A 16,530-nucleotide genomic window follows, 5' to 3' on the forward strand; every position below is an offset into this window, starting at 1 on the left:
ACATGTGAAAACATGTGTAATTTTAGTTGGTTGTATTGGACCCCTGGTTCCTTTCACCACCACTGTAAAGAGAAATTGAGTCAACAAGATTCACTTCTCTGCATCATTTCACACCAAAACTCTTTGACTGACTTTGACTGCATCTTAATGAGTGAATTTTGCAGCAGTGTTGAAAAGATGGTGGAATTTCCCTTTAACTTCTGAATATGAAGTATGACTCCATGCTGACCAGTGGCAGGTCCGTGGTGGACTCAGGTGGGACCCCCTAAGGCTGATACACTCTTGTTAAAAGGGAGAATTGAGACAAAAAGCACTCTCTTTCTCTTTTCACAGGACATGGATGCAATTAACATAGCTTTAGAGCATCTATGCAGCATTTATTTTTGTGGTTGTCAGGGCAACTAATGCTGTGTACCTGTCTGTGCATGCGGATTGGTGTCTGGGTGGAGGGAAGAGGCTGATAAAAGCAAGTGATCACAACCTTGTTCTTCATACAGTCCTTTTTTCTCACGCTTGTTTTTTCAAGTATTACTGCATGGAGCAGGTTTTGTCTGGTCATTATTTTTTATGGAGACGTGGTATAATTGCATGTGGGTCTCTAACACGCACTGTGCTAAAGTGCAATGTCCCACTTTTCAACTTTATCAGGATTCTTAAATGAATTGTTTGCCAACAAATTGAATTTACACAAATTTCCCTTTAACCTCATCAGCCGAGACATGTGGGGTGCCGACTGCTGGTAGACCTGCAAATTCACCTACTTCCTTCACACTGTGGCCTTTGGTGTGGCCAGATACGATTCTTTAAAATCTGCTTTATGACCCATTTTCCACACATTGAACGAGACATTCCTTGCACTGTGACCATTTTTATGTCTGGGGAGCTTATTAAGCCTATTGAGGGTCATAATGCCAAAAAGTCAAACGTACATTTCTCGCTCTCTCTCCTTCTTTTTCTCTCTTTCTCTATTTCTCTTTCTCTCTCTTTCTCTTCTTCTTTCTCTCTCTCTCTGTCACTCTCTTTCTCTCTCTTCTTCTTTCTCTCTTTCTCTGTTTCTCTATCTCTCTCTCTTTCTCTCTCTTCTTCTTTCTCTCTTTCTCTATTTCTCTTTCTCTCTCTCTCTTTCTCTCTCTTCTTCTTTCTCTCTTTTTTTTCTCTCTCTCTGTCACTCTCTTTCTCTCTCTTCTTTCTCTCTTTTTCTCTCTCTCACTCTTTCTCTTCTTCTTTCTCTCTTTCTCTATTTCTTTCTCTCTTTCTCTTTCTCTCTCTTCTTCTTTCTCTCTTTTTCTCTCTCTCACTCTTTCTCTCTCTTCTTCTGTCTCTCTTTCTCTATTTCTCTTTCTCTCTCTTCTTCTTTCTCTCTTTCTCTCTTTCTCTCTCTCTGTCACTCTCTTTCTCTCTTTTTCTCTCTCTCTCTCTTTCTTTCTCTCTTTCTCTCTTTCTCTCTCTCTCTCTTTCTCTCTCTCTTTCAGATACTTTCTCAGATGGTATTGGTAAAGGGTAAAATTCTCAGTATTTATTTTAGCGTGAGACACAGCAGTTGGTATTATTGGATGCAGACACAGCAGGAGCACATACTTTTCTCAAGTTTATTAAAATAACATTACGCTCTTTTATTTCTTTGTATCTTGCCGTTCTTCACAAAATTGCACTGTAGGAATACCTTCATCCCATCAGCTCCTGAATAAATGTGAATAAATCAGTGTGAGTGTATGAATCATGTATGTTGGTGTCGTTGCAGGACGTGCTGAAGGCGTGTCAGGAGCAGATTGAGCGTGTGCTGATGAACAGCCTGAGGGAGGGCCGCCGGCAGCAGCACAAGCAGCAGCAGCAGGACCAGGGCCCGCGCAACAAAGCCCTGGACGACCAGGACCAGTCCAGCACCCCTACCGACGTACGGGATGTCAACTTGTGAGCTCGCAGAAGGAGCGGCACCTGGATCTGGATCCGTCTTCTAAAGGAAAAAAAAAACAACAAAAAACAAAAATGACAAAAAAAAAACAACCCCATCAAAAAGTGCTTGCTAGTCTTTGTAGTTTTTTTATTCTTTTTTTGGATAAAAAAGTTCCCTGTACATTACGAAAGAAAGAAATCAAAGATATTTTAGATATGAAATAGATATTTTTGAAATGAATTGATACTGATGCAAAAATCTCTATGGTGCCTCAGATGCAGAAGGGAAGCCTGTAGTATTTTGCAAACTATTTTTGATTATAAACAAAAAGGTGTATTACAAAAAAAAGCTGTAGTTTTAAAAGGATTTTTAAAAATGCAAAAAAAAGAGTCAACGTTAAAGACTGGCATGTAAAGGTACACATTGCGGGGCTATGTTTTTTTCTGTTTTGTTGTGTTTTGGTTCATGTTCGAAAAGCCTGAGCTTGAACACACGCAGGGGTGCCATGAAGCTGGTTAGTGGATTTCCCCCGTTTGGCTGCATGGTTGAGGATGTTAACGATGCACGGGCCAGTTGAGGCGGAAGGCTTATGCTGAGAATGTGATCGGTTTCTGTTGGGACAAGGAGCCCTCTGGGTGAAGATTTGGTTAGATATGGTTAAGGTCAGCATTACTTGTCGACAGATTGCACATGGAATCAACGTGGCTCAAGGTGAAAACAGCCTGTTTTTCAATGTATCAACCAAATTTGGCACAAATTTCAACAGATTTGCCCAGTGTGGGGGGGACGAATGTCTTAAGAACAGGCTATTATTATTATTATTATTATTATTATTATTATAATTATTATTGTTATTATTATTATTATTATTCTATCAGCAACTTATTGTCTCTCAATTCTCAAAATACAGAGACTCCAATAAGCTTTTGTCAGGCTGCTTGTGTGTGCATGCATATGTATGGGTACATGTAAGTGTGTGTCAGAGAGAGAGTGAGAGGCTGAGAGACTGGGTGAGCGAGAGAGAGAGTTGTGTGCTTCGTTTTGGTTAACTATCTGCAAGCGTGCGGTTCAGGATAGGCCGTGAGGATTAGACAGGAGATAGCGCTTTTTGCCTGCTTCGGAGGGCCACGGGCCGCCTGTATCACTGCCTTCTATTCATGCGCTTTTATTTTAGTGGCCTGGGACATGGGGCTGAGCCCAACCCAGCGACCGAGAGGAGACAAGACACAGAGAAGGAGAGAGGGAGGAGAGAAGTTTCCATATCAAAAGGTGTGATGGAGGAGGTTCTGTCTCTTTAAAGAACCAACCTCCTGCTATATTCCTATACAATCTATATTGTGAGGTTTTTTTTGTTTGTTTGTTGTTTTTTGGCTCGTCACGGTTTTGAGTTGAAGGAGCCCGAGGCTGCTTTGATTGTCACTCAATGAGGTGCTAGAGCAGAATTAGGACTTGCAGAGTGTGGATCCCTACATGCAATCGAAGAAAGTGCAGGGTGGTGTGAGATTTCGTGCTCAGCTGAGGAGCACGATGGTGGTGGTGGTGATGATGATGATGTGGGTGTGAGGAGAGAAGCTTGCTGCTGCTGAGGTGGACATAACAGTGGCATACAGGAGAGGCGGAGGCCAAAGGAGAAGATCAGACGTGGTTTCCTGGAGATCGTTGCGATATTTAAGTTTGTTTATTTTATTTTTTTTCAAATCTGTTTGTTTGTTCGTCTGTTAAGTTCGTTTTTGTGTCTGTCTTAGGTTTTTGGATTACAGACCAGTATCTAAACCAGTTTGAATCGACACTGCCAGCTAAATAGTGGGGAAGGTGTCACACAGGGAAGCTGAATTGAGTAGAGGAACGTTTTTAATTTAATTTAATTTTTCTGATCGGTGCATCTGTAGTTCCTCGGTTTCAACAGCAAAGCACTTTGAGCACATACCCACCCACATAGGATCACGGTGAAGGGGTCTTGGCTACGTACGTGTACCAGTTTTTTCGCACGCAGACTGGTCTCCAATGTTGAAACCGTGGCATGCTATGTGGGCCCAAAACATTGGTACACCGTTGATAGCCAGTGTGGACATTCCAACGGCAAAAATATAAACATTCCGAAAAATTTTGAATTGAGGGAAATGACCATTTTTAACCCCCCCGTTTTCTCGTGATTTTGTTTGCTGTTCAGTTACATGCTAATTGGTTGTTGTGCATTCATAGATAGTAAATTAAAACCTTGCAACGTCAGTAATTTGCACGCAAGGGCAGATATTGTCTAATTTATAGATGAACTGGTGAAGCTGCTCTATTAGAGAAAAAAATTTTGTTTCATATGGTGCCTTTATTCTTACTGATGCGATGAGTGATGCGCTGCCCTGCGTCTCTGCGCATTGGTCTAGCCTATAAAGTCCACTGTCCAGTCATCTCCTTTACAAAACCTGCTGCTTCCAAAGGTTGGACTGGCACTGGATTTGATACGTTCCATGAAAGACAAGACTATGGTGACGCAGTCACTCATGCACACGCCTCTAGAGAGGGGGCGGTCAGGGGCAGTCCACCTTTGTTTGTGTAGTCTGTGTTTCTGCGTCTTTCTGTGGGTGAAGGAGACGGTCTGCTCATGAATTCCCTTAAATTCTCCATAAATCCTGATGAGTTCCAAAAGGCGCTTGGGTTCCCTAGGTCGGGTTCTTTCCATTTGCCCACCAAAACAGACCCTTTGTCAACTGATTGTATGATGTTCTCCTGTCTTGTTCCCTTCCCCAGCTCTGCTCTGAAAAATGAACTGTAGTACTGTTTTTTTTTAGATCCTATGGGTGGCTATGTGGTTTGATTTTTTTGGATATGGACCGAAATTGTACTTCTTAAGGGTTAAGATACTGTATTCCAAAGTGAAGAGAGGTAGAAGTGGTTGTGAAGACATCAATCAAGTGTCAATATTTTTTATTGAGTTATTATTATTGTTTTTTTTTTCGCTGCTAAAAAGCTATGATTTTTGTTTCAACTTATACACAAAAATAACATAGTTGTGATGTCACTTGAGTGTGCTGCTATTTTATAAACAATTGTATTATAATTATTTTACTGCTTACAGAATACTTTGAGAATGCAGAAGTAGAGGGTAATAGAAGATCATGAAATGAAACGAGTGTTCGACTGGAAATGCTCTTTTTGTACAGTGTGCTCTTAAGGCATGATTCTTTTCCTTCTTCGTTTGTTTTTTTTATCTCTCGTTTTCCTGCTCTCCTACTTTTTCCCTGTCACAGTCTGTAAGTACGGTATGTCTATACCTCAGGTTTACTGGACAAAAGAAAACAAATCTCTCAGTACCTCACAACTCATCACAGTTTTTTGGGAGCCGACGAAGGACAGCGTACAGTAGAGATTCCGAGGGACAGGACTTCTGTCAATGCTCTCCTGTCAGTGGACGTCACCAAGCTCCCACCTGGACCATAGTGGATGGAGGGGTGGAACAAAAGTGCCTATTCCTTCAGATGTTAGAACTGAGCTAAACACAAATATTAATATCTTTGCATCTGGAATGTTTGAATTATGTACGTGACTCATGTTTGGATTGTCTACAAGCATCGTTTTCATTGTAACGTCTCGATGTGTATGAGAATCCCATGTTTGTTGAGTCGCACTTTGCTTCGTCCTTAACGCACCTGCCAAGATGATGTTTTTCAGGTGTGCCGAAGTTGCCTTTACATTAACTGCCCATTAGAGGCCTCACTGCCGTATTTCTGCCTTCAAAATACTCTTTAAGCATTTAAGTGTCAAAAATGACCATATGGATTCTGTCTCCTCCCTCCACTATGACATTATCATGTACCTCAATTATGTCTGTTGCACAACCTCTGTTCAATAAATATCTGCTTCAAAGAGTGTGGCGCCACATCCGTCCTGTATTTTTCAGTCCTGTTTGGTCGCATGCTGTCAGTCCATTCTGTCTTCAGCATGTCAGCCTGTTTGGATCAGCCAAACGAATGAGAAAGTGCCAGAAAAATACCAAAGCTGTAAAAGGTTTAGACTGCAAACTGGCGGAATTGCATGATAGCGTAATAGAATTATTAGTAGTAGTGGTCATTACATTACTGCCAACTGCCCCAGCTCTTACCTAACACCATCCTAATAGACATTAAAATAATCGAATGTCTATTCGAAGATCATCTGATCTCTTATATGTGAGCCATTAGCTATTCTTTTCACACTGAACCTCTCTGTCAAAATAACTTTGAACTGTCTATGATCTGACCAGTAGTCTAACATATGAAGTTAAACTGATCAGCCAGCGTTCACCTGAATCTTTCAGGTGAGCTGATGGTTTAAGTGGCTCATCTAGAGCCAAGGCTCATGCTGGATATTCTGCTGCTGGAAATCTGATTTTCTCTTAGGGTCTGAGTGATTGGCGTAATGTGTAGCGCTTGTGGTTTATTGAAAATGACAACGAGGAATTAAAGCTGCAAATGAGCGATTGTTTTTCTGGTTTTAATGTTAGATTCAGACCTTTTAGACAATAGAAGTGAAATGGCAAAAGCATTGCTTTTCCATATGAACTTCTCCCAGCCATTATACACTGCAGAAAAAAGTCAGTAATGGTATTTTGTGTTGAGACGTATGAAAACCCTGATTTTGAGCCACACTTTGCTTTGTCCTTAATGCACCTACCAACATGACATGTTTCAGGTATGCAGAAGTTTACATGAACTGCTCGATACAGGCCTCACCGCTGTAGTACGGCCTTCAGGTTGCTCTTTAAGCATGTCACCTGGCTTGACATCACAGTATAGATTCTAGTAGTTAAATAGGTGTTCTGGACTGATTCCATATGGTTTCCTAAAGGGGTGTAAAGAGGTCCTACAGGAAACTAGTGGGTTCTGTTGGCAACCATTAAGTCAATCCATTAAGTTAGAAACCAAATCCATCAGGTTTTTACCCTAATGGTTTTTTTTCAGCAGGGTACACGTTTTACATTTGAATTTGAATTATGTCTTTAATAATGCAAACTCGCGTGAGAAATGCAATTGTAACACAAATACACATGTTGATTAGCATTTTCAAATTTGCATTTGAATTTGAATAAAGTTGAGAATATGCGGCCATACGCGGCTTCATTTTAATAGGTAAATAATAGCGATGAACTCATGAGTCGGTTCTTTTGAATCGGTTCTTTTCAGTACGTCTGGTCGTTTTTTCTAAATATAACTTAAAAACTCTCTGTACATTAAAACATTGTAGCCAATCGAGAAGAAGCTTTAAAGGAGCTGTTTCTCGCTCTCTGGGCTGCAGCAGGTTTCCTCTTTCTTTCGTGTGTTCGTGCTGTAAGAATGTAAATACAGATGACTTGACTGGTGAATCAATGAATCGTGGAATCACACACAGTCTGGCAGAATCGGTTCGCTAAACTGAATCCCAGCACTTGTTACACTTTTAAGCCAATCGGGTTCCCGGGCGGCCTGTGACGTCAAAGCACAACCGCAAGACCAAAACACGGGGAGGCAGAAGAAGCCGGCCGGACTGGACTGGGGCTTAAATTTCAGCCTTTCCAGCACTTTTGGTGCAAACATCTCTCTGTCTTACATAAGCCAATGCTCTCCTTCGCTGTAACGCTAGTCAGACAGTAAGTTGAATGTATGTTTTCTTTTCATTCTCGCTTTGTAGGCGCTTGTCGACGGGATTAACCAGGCGGCGTTTCCCAGTTTCGTAGGTCAACCTGCTTTGCTCTCCAGACTTCTTAGTCAAACGCTGGTCAGAATAAACCACAACGCACGTCCTTCATGGACTAATTCAGCTGCTCATGCAGTGTAGAGCTTCCTCCCTCATGCCTCCGCTGTGGCATTCAGGTCCACCTCCATGTGATGTTTCCCACCGAAGCTGCATTGGTTGCATGACTGCCTAAAAATAGTCAGGGATTATTCCAGTCCAGTCCTTTATTCAGTGCCCCAGCTCAGGGTGTATGCCAGGGGTGCACCACTCGGGTCCTGGACCGGTGTCCAGCACAGTTTGGTGCTTTACCTGCTCAAACACACCTCATTACAATCATCTGGTAATTGCCAGATTTAGTGGGTGTGTTTGAGTAGAGAAGATACCAAATTGTGCTGGTCACTGGCCCCCCAGGACCGGAGCTGTGCGCCCCAGTCTGGGCGCTGACAGAATTTTTTGATGTTATGGTCGTTTTAGGACAGCCTTTCTAAGCACAAGTCTACTGTGAAGTTTTAAATCATGGTTTCTTGCTGTCAAAAGTGAATCATGTCTGATTTTTAACCTTATGCAAATTTCCAGTGGTGAGACACAGCACAACAGGGACGGCCTGCTTCAAGGTAAAGTTTGTTTATGACCAAATGGCCTTCCGATACCATTGTCCCTCAGAGTTGTCAAGGTTGTGTGTCTCTTTCAGGCCAGGGGATAGACTCTTCTCTGTCTGAAGTTGGGATACAGCAAGCAGAAGCTGCTGGACACTATCTCCAAGATGTCCAGTTCACTAATATCTTTGCCAGTGACATGAAACGTGCCAAGCAGGTGAGCCGTGTGAAAAGGAAAAGATGCTGAGTCGTTCACGACAGGCAAGGGGTGCCTTTTGGCTGCAGCTCAGCTTCTCTTGGCGTGGTTAGACGTGTGGCCTGTCCCAAAGCCCACGTTTGTGTGTTTTCACACTAATTTATGAATTTATCAAATGTGTGCAAGGGCTGGTTAAGACCATGAATGTGAAGATAAGTATCGTATCTTTGTGGGACAGACAGTGCCCTGACATTCTCGCTGTGTCAGCTTTCCTCGCTGATATGCGTTGAACCTCGCCGAAGCGTTGGGCCGTGGTCCTGTCCCACGCGTGCAGTCCTGTGGACTTCCATTTGCTTGTGCCAGAGAGGACCACGAGGCGCCTAGAGTAGCGAAAACACGCAAAGCACATTAGCCTGTTACACGGTTACGTAGTCAAATCTCAGAGGACGGGTTGGAGCCAAGCCAACCTCATTACATTAGGCCTTTAAACTTCTTTGGGACTTTATTAGAGGACATTTTTACTGTTTGTTTTTCAGTTAGTGATGCACGATACCAGTAATTTTCTGTTCCACCTGATGCCAAGTAATGCCAAGGCTAGCACCCTGGTGCCAATACTGATAGGGTTTTTAAAAGGGGGAAGATTCTTTGTGATTTTTACCATGAAAACTAATAAAAATGACTAATGACTGTTTAGGGAAATAACTCCAAATGATCTGCCATTAGAGCGTTCACTGCTGTGTCTGTGTGAGAGGGTGGAAGAACGAGTAGTTCCTATCCTGCACGCTTATTTGCCCTGACCTTTCCCTTTTTCATCATTAATGTAATAACACTGATGTATATTCAGTTAACTGCTTTTAGTTTTAAGTTTATTGATATTTTCATGTGAGGATAGATTCTCAAAAATAAATGTCCGGATCAGAAGTGCTGGTATTTCAGTATCGCTCTGTCCGTCCCTACTTTCAGTGCCACTCCAGCAGATTACATTAGCAGCTTTATCTGGGAGTGTGTGCTGAAGCTCTTCAGCAAAGTTTAGACACACTGGAGTTACTGTGTGTTTTATGGCATGAATAATGCAGTTATAGCTGGAGCTGTGGTGGCTCGGGTTATAAGGTCACACACCCTGAACCAAAGGGTGATATCATGGTCCTGCAAGGCCACAAGCTGAATCATCTGTCCCCTTCATCTTATCACTGCCATTGTGACCTTGAGCAAAGTGCATAAATAGACCACTTTTGAATGGTCTATAACTTCAGTATATCCAGGTCAATCTTTTTATGAATTTATGACTTGGGATATAAAGTGATGATTCTTGGTATGAATTTATTGTCTTGTCTGTTGTGTTGAATGAAAAATGTACCTGGTTAATTATTTCAAATTTGCTAAAATCTTTATCCTTGGGATAAATTTGTCACTAGCAATTTAAACATCTGGAAAATAATAATAATAATAATAGTAATTAAATAAAAAAATTAAAATAAAAAAAAGTTTGTGACAGGTAATTTGTTTCTTTGCAAAACAAAAAACAAAAACTCATTTATTTATTTAGAGACATTAACATTGAACAGGGTCAGATTGACCCCAAAGATAATAGGCAAGTAAATGTAGGCTATATTAACTGCCAGCTGGGTTAGCTGTATCTTCTAAAAGTTGGCTTTCCGTGGCCCCTGCGTGTTTATGATTCATTTGTTGAAATGTGTACCGATAGTGTTGTAGTCGAGACAGAGACCGGGACACGTCAAGTCAGAGTCGAGTCAGATACGAAGACTGGCCTAAACCTAAACTTAACCTAATCCTAAACTTAAGAAAAAAAATTTAAAAATAAACCTGTTTGTAGTTAATTGTACATTTATTATCATTATGCTATATATACTAATACATTGTTATATTTAGTAAAATATACCAGTAAATATATAGCCTAAAACATTCCTGCATTTTCTTTTACACTGTTAGAACTGAGAGACCAGCTTAACTCAATGATATAAAAACTGATGGTTCTTCTTGAGTTGACTCAACTTGAGGACACGACTTCAGCCAACTCAAACTCCTTAGTTCTGCATCTCAGGTAGGAATTGAAACAAATGAGTTTTTTATACTCAGTTTCCTCAACCAGGACACCATCACACTATCCTAGACATGTTTTCCTCATGGGTGCAGTTATGGATGGCTGTGGCATCCTGAGTTGTTGGCTTAGTCTGATGCACCACTCAAGAACACAAGAAGCAACTCAGATTTAGTGCCCATAACTGTTTGAACTCAAGCTGAGTCAACTCGAGAAAAGCCTTGTAATCAGTTGCTATATAGATTTAAGTTGAGCAGACCTTTTATTTTTACGGTGAACGTATTGCAGTAAGAATGACTGTTGTAGGGAGAAATTAAAGATAATACTCAGCCACATGAAATAGGGAAAATATTAATGAATTAATGATGTATCATCAGATTTGTGTAGAGAACGTAATATGAACAGTAAACGAACACTAATTTTTTTAATGCTAGTTAGCATTTTCCATGTAAGGTGGAAATCACCTCATCACCTTACCAGGTGATGGAATAAAGAAAGTAGGCTTTGTTATTGCTATTATTATTATTTTAAACGGAGATTGACAGCTTTGTTTGCTTGTTTTCCTGATTCTGTGTCATAGCGATGCGTTTTTTAGAGTTTGTTACACAGAGAGAGGAATGTTCTAATGTTTATTCTGGTTTTATTGAGATTCAGTAATAACTCAGCTTCTAGTTACATCAGACTCAGCTGGTCTGGACAAAAATTTGAGCCCACCTTACCCCGAGATCGAGTATGGTCTCAAGTCCCAACTGTAGCACCGTGTACCAATTTTAATTGAACTCGTCCGGCCTGTCATCTGCAGCCATCAGGCAGATCTAGGAGAATGGCTCCAATTCTTGCCCAACCCATCAAAAATACGTTGTGAGGCCTGTCTGCCGTTACCCATCACATGTTCTGCATGACATAGAAGAGAATATGCAGCTAATGCCTTTCCCTTGAACAACACATGATGAAACCTGCAGTCTGTGATCGTCACATCAGCAGTGGCTGAAGTGATTCCGCTGTGCATGTGTTCTACATTCCAGACGGCTGAAATTATTGTGCGGAAAAATAAGACGTGCAATCATTTACACATCGTTACTTATCCATCACTTAAAGAGAGGGTAAGTACAGAAGTCTTCTGCCTCATTACATCTGAAAAAAATGCTATATATTTTATTCTGTTCAACTTTTGTTTACCAAAGTAGTTATAATGCGATTATAAACTTATATAAGCAAGTCAAGCAATAAAATCCTGTAATGGAAGATCTTTAAATACTCTTATGACTTCCACAGAGGAGTCAGACCTCCTTGACGGGAAAATTCTAGTATATCGGGTTCAGAGAGTGAATAGTTTGATAGTGTGTTAGAGCTGAGAAAGCGCTAAACTGTGCAGTGGAGTGGCTCTCCATAATGTAAGCCTGGCACCCCTTTACAGGCATGCATGCTGTTTATCCACTGAAAATGGCAGGGGAGGTGAAAGGCTTGAGCTGTAGTGTTTTGCAGAGCTTTGGTGTTGCCGAGGGAGGCCGTGTGGTCGACATGAAGAACATGGCTAAAGCAGCAGGCCAGCCAATCCCAGAATACACTCCACCAGAGGGAGAGACCGTGGATCAGGTAGCGTGGGAGTCGGGGCAGGGCTGGCACCACACCTCCAATAGTGGTGGGGCAGAGGTTCTGGATGTAAAAATAAATATTAAAAAACTACTGAAAAGCTGGCCTGCAGAGCAGCGGCTGACTGGCTGAGCAAAGCGCTCATATTCACTAAGTAGGCTCTGCTCTATATACCATGACTGTAACATAATAATAAGTAGGTGTTATAATGATAAATGTTTTCATGATACCTAATTCTAACCTTGCTACCTAATTCTAGCTTTACGTTAGCGGTAATAAATACAGTGCAGTAGCGTGAGAGCATAAATTGTGCCGTAAACATTAGCTTATGTATCGCTGTATAAATATTCACCAAAGTGATTCTCACTGAATTTTTCCTCTTCTTACTTCTTAAATAGTTTCTTTTTATGCAAACATTGAATTAAAAAAGTCATTGTACCTATAGTTTTCTAAGACCTTCTCTAAATGTGGTACTTTTGTTTAGCTGGTGCGTTTAATCTGTGCCAAAAGTGCCGATGTGTGTCTGAAGTATCACGGTGTTATTTGTGCCATATGGTCTTCCCTTAGAATGATTCCAGGCTGATTGTTTTCCTCTAAGGTGAAGGTACGGATCAGCACGTTCCTTAAAGCCATGTTCCAGCAGATGGCTGACGACCATCGAAACAAAATACAGCTGGAGGAGGAAACGCAGGCCGCCGAAACGGACGGCCCTCTCGCAGGTCGCCCGGATGATGGCGTACACAACGTTCCTGCTCATGCCCTTGTGGTGACCCATGGTGCCTACATGCGGGTAGCTGTTCGGTATTTCATCAAGGACCTCGCGTGCTCGGTGCCTCTCGGCTCGGACATGATTCAGGTGTTTTCGGCCTGCTCCAACACCGGAATGTGCCGATTCATTGTGACTCTGAAATGTAGCGACAGTGACGTTGTGCTCTCCAGCATGAAGTGTGTATTTGTGAACCGGAGAGACCACATCAAAGCTGAGGGCACTTGAGCGGAAGACCATAAACAATGAACGTGAAGTTGTGAAATGTTCTACTTATTTAATGTTAAAGAGCAACATGCAGCACTCCAGCCTGAACTGGTCTTACAATAAAGTTTAATGGTCTAACTTACCAAACTTCCAGAAAGAGCGTAAATACACATATAATGTTAACATTTCAATCAGAGGCAAGTTGATCATACTATTTGTGGTCGAAACACAGAGTTAAAAGACCTTTATTTATTTATGTATATATAAATATAAATATTTCCGTAGGTTTGGCATCAGTCCCTGTAATATTTGACAAAGGAAGGCACTAAATTACTGTGATCATTATGATGATCATTATCAATGATCATTAAAATGTATTTAATGTAATTAAATTAGATGTTTTATGGCAGATGATATAGAGTAATATATTTTAAACTTCAGTGGACTTAGCCCAGTCAGTTAACATGCTCATTGTCAACTGAAGAAAACGGCCTTGGCACTGAGCTGTATAGTCAAGGCAGCGGTCAGCGTAAGGTGTCTAATAATAAGCAGGTGATTTTCAGAGTGTAGCTCTGTCAGAAATGTCATTAACTTTGTGAGACCAGTTGGAGCCAGTATGGTCTCTTACCTTTTGCCGGGTCAGTTGTTTTTGGTGGTTGTTCAGTAATTTTTATTGACTTTGCTACCCTGAACCGTCTGGGCTTTAACTTTAAACCTTGAGACAGCTTGTTCTTGTTTGAAATATCATTATTTTAGACATTCCTTGGGACAAATATTCCTGTTTTAATGAATGGCACACAAGCAGTTTTGCCCTGTGTTTTTTTAAACAAACAAATCTGCTTTTATGATTTATGATATCATGATTTAGACTGTTAGAACATGACCCCGTTTTTATCTGGATAGGTGGATATCTGCAGATGGTCCTTAAGGATTGGTCTGATTCATGAGAAAATGCCTTTGACCAATCCCAAATCCCAAAAGTACTGTTTTGAAGTTATTTAGTTTGAGTTCCATGTGATCATAAACTTTCATTGCTCACTATTCAGATGTTACTGATTTACTGTAAGAGTAGGCGCCGCTGGTCTTTTGTCACTTTAAATTCTCTGTTTTTATGGTACCATTTAAACACAGCAGGTATGATCAACGTGATGATAAACGGGAGAGCAGTTTCGCTCCATTATTCTGAACCACCCGAGCGGCATTCCAGCGTGGACATGGCTCCAAGGACAGGGAGGTGCAGTACATTACCACCAGCGGGCACTTTCGTCCTTGCTTTTAGTAACTTGGGTGTCTTTTTAGTATTTTCCTGTACTAAACAGCCGTTAGAGTCATCCTTGCTTCACACGTTATCATAAACTATGCTTTATTAACTGATTTATTTATTGGATAGAAAATTCATAGTAAAGTGATTCAGATGAACTTGCATCAGCAGTTCACCTAATGGGGAAAGTGCAGGTGTCTTTGTTTGTTTAGGCCCAAAGTCAATTTCATTGCATAATCAGAAATAAGAAAAGCCTCCTTTTATCAGTACCATCAGTATTGACCCAGTTCTGCCCGTCCAAGCATGTGCCATGTTTTGTTTTTGTCCAATGTCCAGTTGGAGGTCTACAGCAACTTTGGCGCATGACTGTTTAGGGTTTTGTGACCGTGCCTTATGCCCACAACGTTACATAGACGCCTCCACTAAAATGGCTTCAGTTGCCTCCACCTTCATTTACTGTACTTAAGTATTATTTTTGGCATATTTATAGTTTACTCAAGTGTTACTGATAGAAGATACTTTTGCTCATTTATATTTCCAAAAGAAAAAGCATACTTTCAGACTCTCAGAGGACTTTCCCGTGAAAAAACAGGAGTTTTAAAATCTTTTCCGGTTTCAGTTCATTTCAGTTCAGTTCATCAACATCCAACCGACTGCACGTCGGAGGCCTAGAATCGGTCTGTTAGTCTTTAAACGGCACTCCGCCGCTGAACATTTCACACTTTACTTTTAATTGAGAAAGATTTTGACCCAGTAATCCTAATTTACCCTATAAACGGCTTAATCTGTACAGTAAATGATACAGGCGGTTAGTCCGCCACATTAAGGCCCACAGCCTCTACTGTATTAGTTCAGTGAAGCCTTGCCTTCCCGCGCTCTGCTAACGGTTCTGCGCGCGCACAAAAGCGCGCCTGTCGTTAAAATTCAAAAATAAACAGAAACTTAACGGACGCCTGCGAGCCAACCGTCGCGAGCAGCTCGCGCAGGGCATGCAGTAGCTCTGTTGTACTGTTAGCTATGCTTGGCTTTATTAATGTAAGCGTATTATTACCAAAGCGCAGCGTTTCTCCCAAGTAATCCTGAAATAACCTCCGCTAAGGGTAATTTATCGTCACGTACCACCTTTAGGCCCAATCCGCCCCATTTCACCCCTCGCCCCTACCACTGAGCCCGTAGCCCTCCGTTTTGGGCGTTCAGGTCTCGGGTTGGGTGTCCCGATGGTCGTTGAGGTAGAGGGGAAGGGCGAAGCGTCCGGGCTGCAGGGCCTCCGAACGGAGTGTTATGAGGAAGACAGAAAAGCCGGTAAGATAGCTGGGAGAGCGACCAAAGAAACCCACAACTGTGAGGATTTTCTCCGTTTACCGCTGTATTTATCTAACTTTAATGTCGTTTCAGGGTTTTATGGTCGTTCTCTTCACAACAAGCGCATAAAAACGCTGATAGCATGCTAATGTCTCGGTAGCTAGCCAGCTAACTCTCCCGTTCCACCTTAAATTACGTTAGTCCGGCAGTATCACGCCAGAATGTAACTGCTGCTCCATTTAAGGTGGAACGGGAAAATTCTCAAGAATCTGGAGAATCTCTGACTTCAGCTTAATTCTCTGAAGAATTGGGGGGGGTGATAATAAATAACTGCCCCCCTCTTTGAAGGCGTCTGCTCCCTAAATGTAACTAAAGCCCAGCAGTGAGGAGCTGAACTTTCCCCTCCTCTGCTGTCCCTGCAGACGGGCAGGGTCGCCTACAGAGCGGCGCCAGTAGCTGTTAATGAAGTGATGCTCTTTTATTAGAGGGTCTCATTTCAGAGGAAGATCTCAACCACTGCCCTGTAGCTCAGGAACAAGGGGTGAGGGTGACGCTCGAAAACAAGGGGCAGGGGTAATAATAAGAAATGGGACTGGGCCTTTACGTATTTTCATTGTATTAGTTGTAGGCGGTGGAGAGTGGAGCAGGGTGGAGTGACAGCAGGAACACCGCAGACGGTTAGCGCCTCCTTCCTCAGTAACTACAGCGCTTTGGCTTTGGACACGGTTTATTTTCACCGTCGTGGAAGACAAACATGCAGAGCAAGCAGCTTTTCCTGTCAGTGCAGTTTATTTTAGCCTCCGAAAGTTTTCAAAATGCCATTTTTCTTTAGCATTGTCTGACAAGTAATAATCAAATCAGGCACTTTACCTTCACAAAATCTCGCCGTCAGATCAGACACCCTATGAGCTGTTCCCCTAAAAGCCTTTAGTGTTTTCCTTCTAAACAAAAATACTGCGTTTTCATCTATT

At 41.8% G+C, this 16,530-nt stretch overlaps 2 protein-coding genes across 4 annotated transcripts in view; both read left to right on the forward strand.

Moving 5' to 3' along the window:
- ccnd2a (cyclin D2, a) overlaps positions 1–5,758 on the forward strand; it is a 295,442-nt gene extending 289,684 nt beyond the window's left edge. For both annotated transcript variants that reach the window (XM_037540635.1, XM_017722919.2), the window contains one exon: positions 1,742–5,758. In XM_037540635.1, coding sequence (XP_037396532.1) covers positions 1,742–1,915 — 174 coding nt within the window. In that variant the 3' untranslated portion in view covers positions 1,916–5,758. The remainder of the gene's footprint in view (positions 1–1,741) is intronic.
- Positions 5,759–7,347: 1,589 nt separating this feature from the next.
- Positions 7,348–13,139, forward strand: tigara (TP53 induced glycolysis regulatory phosphatase a). 2 transcript variants are annotated; one of them, XM_017722916.2, is made up of 6 exons: positions 7,348–7,493; positions 8,156–8,193; positions 8,271–8,392; positions 11,456–11,533; positions 11,916–12,026; positions 12,622–13,139. In XM_017722916.2, the coding sequence occupies exons 1-6, from the start codon at positions 7,462–7,464 to the stop codon at positions 13,015–13,017; spliced, it is 777 nt and encodes a 258-aa protein (XP_017578405.1). In that variant the 5' UTR covers positions 7,348–7,461; the 3' UTR covers positions 13,018–13,139. The 2 variants fall into 2 exon arrangements, with proteins under 2 accessions (XP_017578405.1, XP_017578407.1); XM_017722918.2 differs by lacking the exon at positions 11,456–11,533.
- The last annotated feature ends 3,391 nt before the right edge of the window (positions 13,140–16,530 follow it).

The sequence above is a fragment of the Pygocentrus nattereri genome, chromosome 8, assembly GCF_015220715.1.
Source record: "Pygocentrus nattereri isolate fPygNat1 chromosome 8, fPygNat1.pri, whole genome shotgun sequence".
Taxonomy (NCBI): domain Eukaryota; kingdom Metazoa; phylum Chordata; class Actinopteri; order Characiformes; family Serrasalmidae; genus Pygocentrus; species Pygocentrus nattereri.

Excerpts from the sequence above, each read along its gene's own strand:
- tigara (XM_017722916.2), top strand. The coding sequence starts at position 7,462 with ATGCTCTCCTTCGCTGTAACGCTAGTCAGACA. Across the intron at positions 7,494-8,155 it reads GCTGTAACGCTAGTCAGACA|TGGTGAGACACAGCACAACA; the intron begins GTAAGTTGAATG and ends GCAAATTTCCAG. Across the intron at positions 8,194-8,270 it reads CAGGGACGGCCTGCTTCAAG|GCCAGGGGATAGACTCTTCT; the intron begins GTAAAGTTTGTT and ends TGTCTCTTTCAG.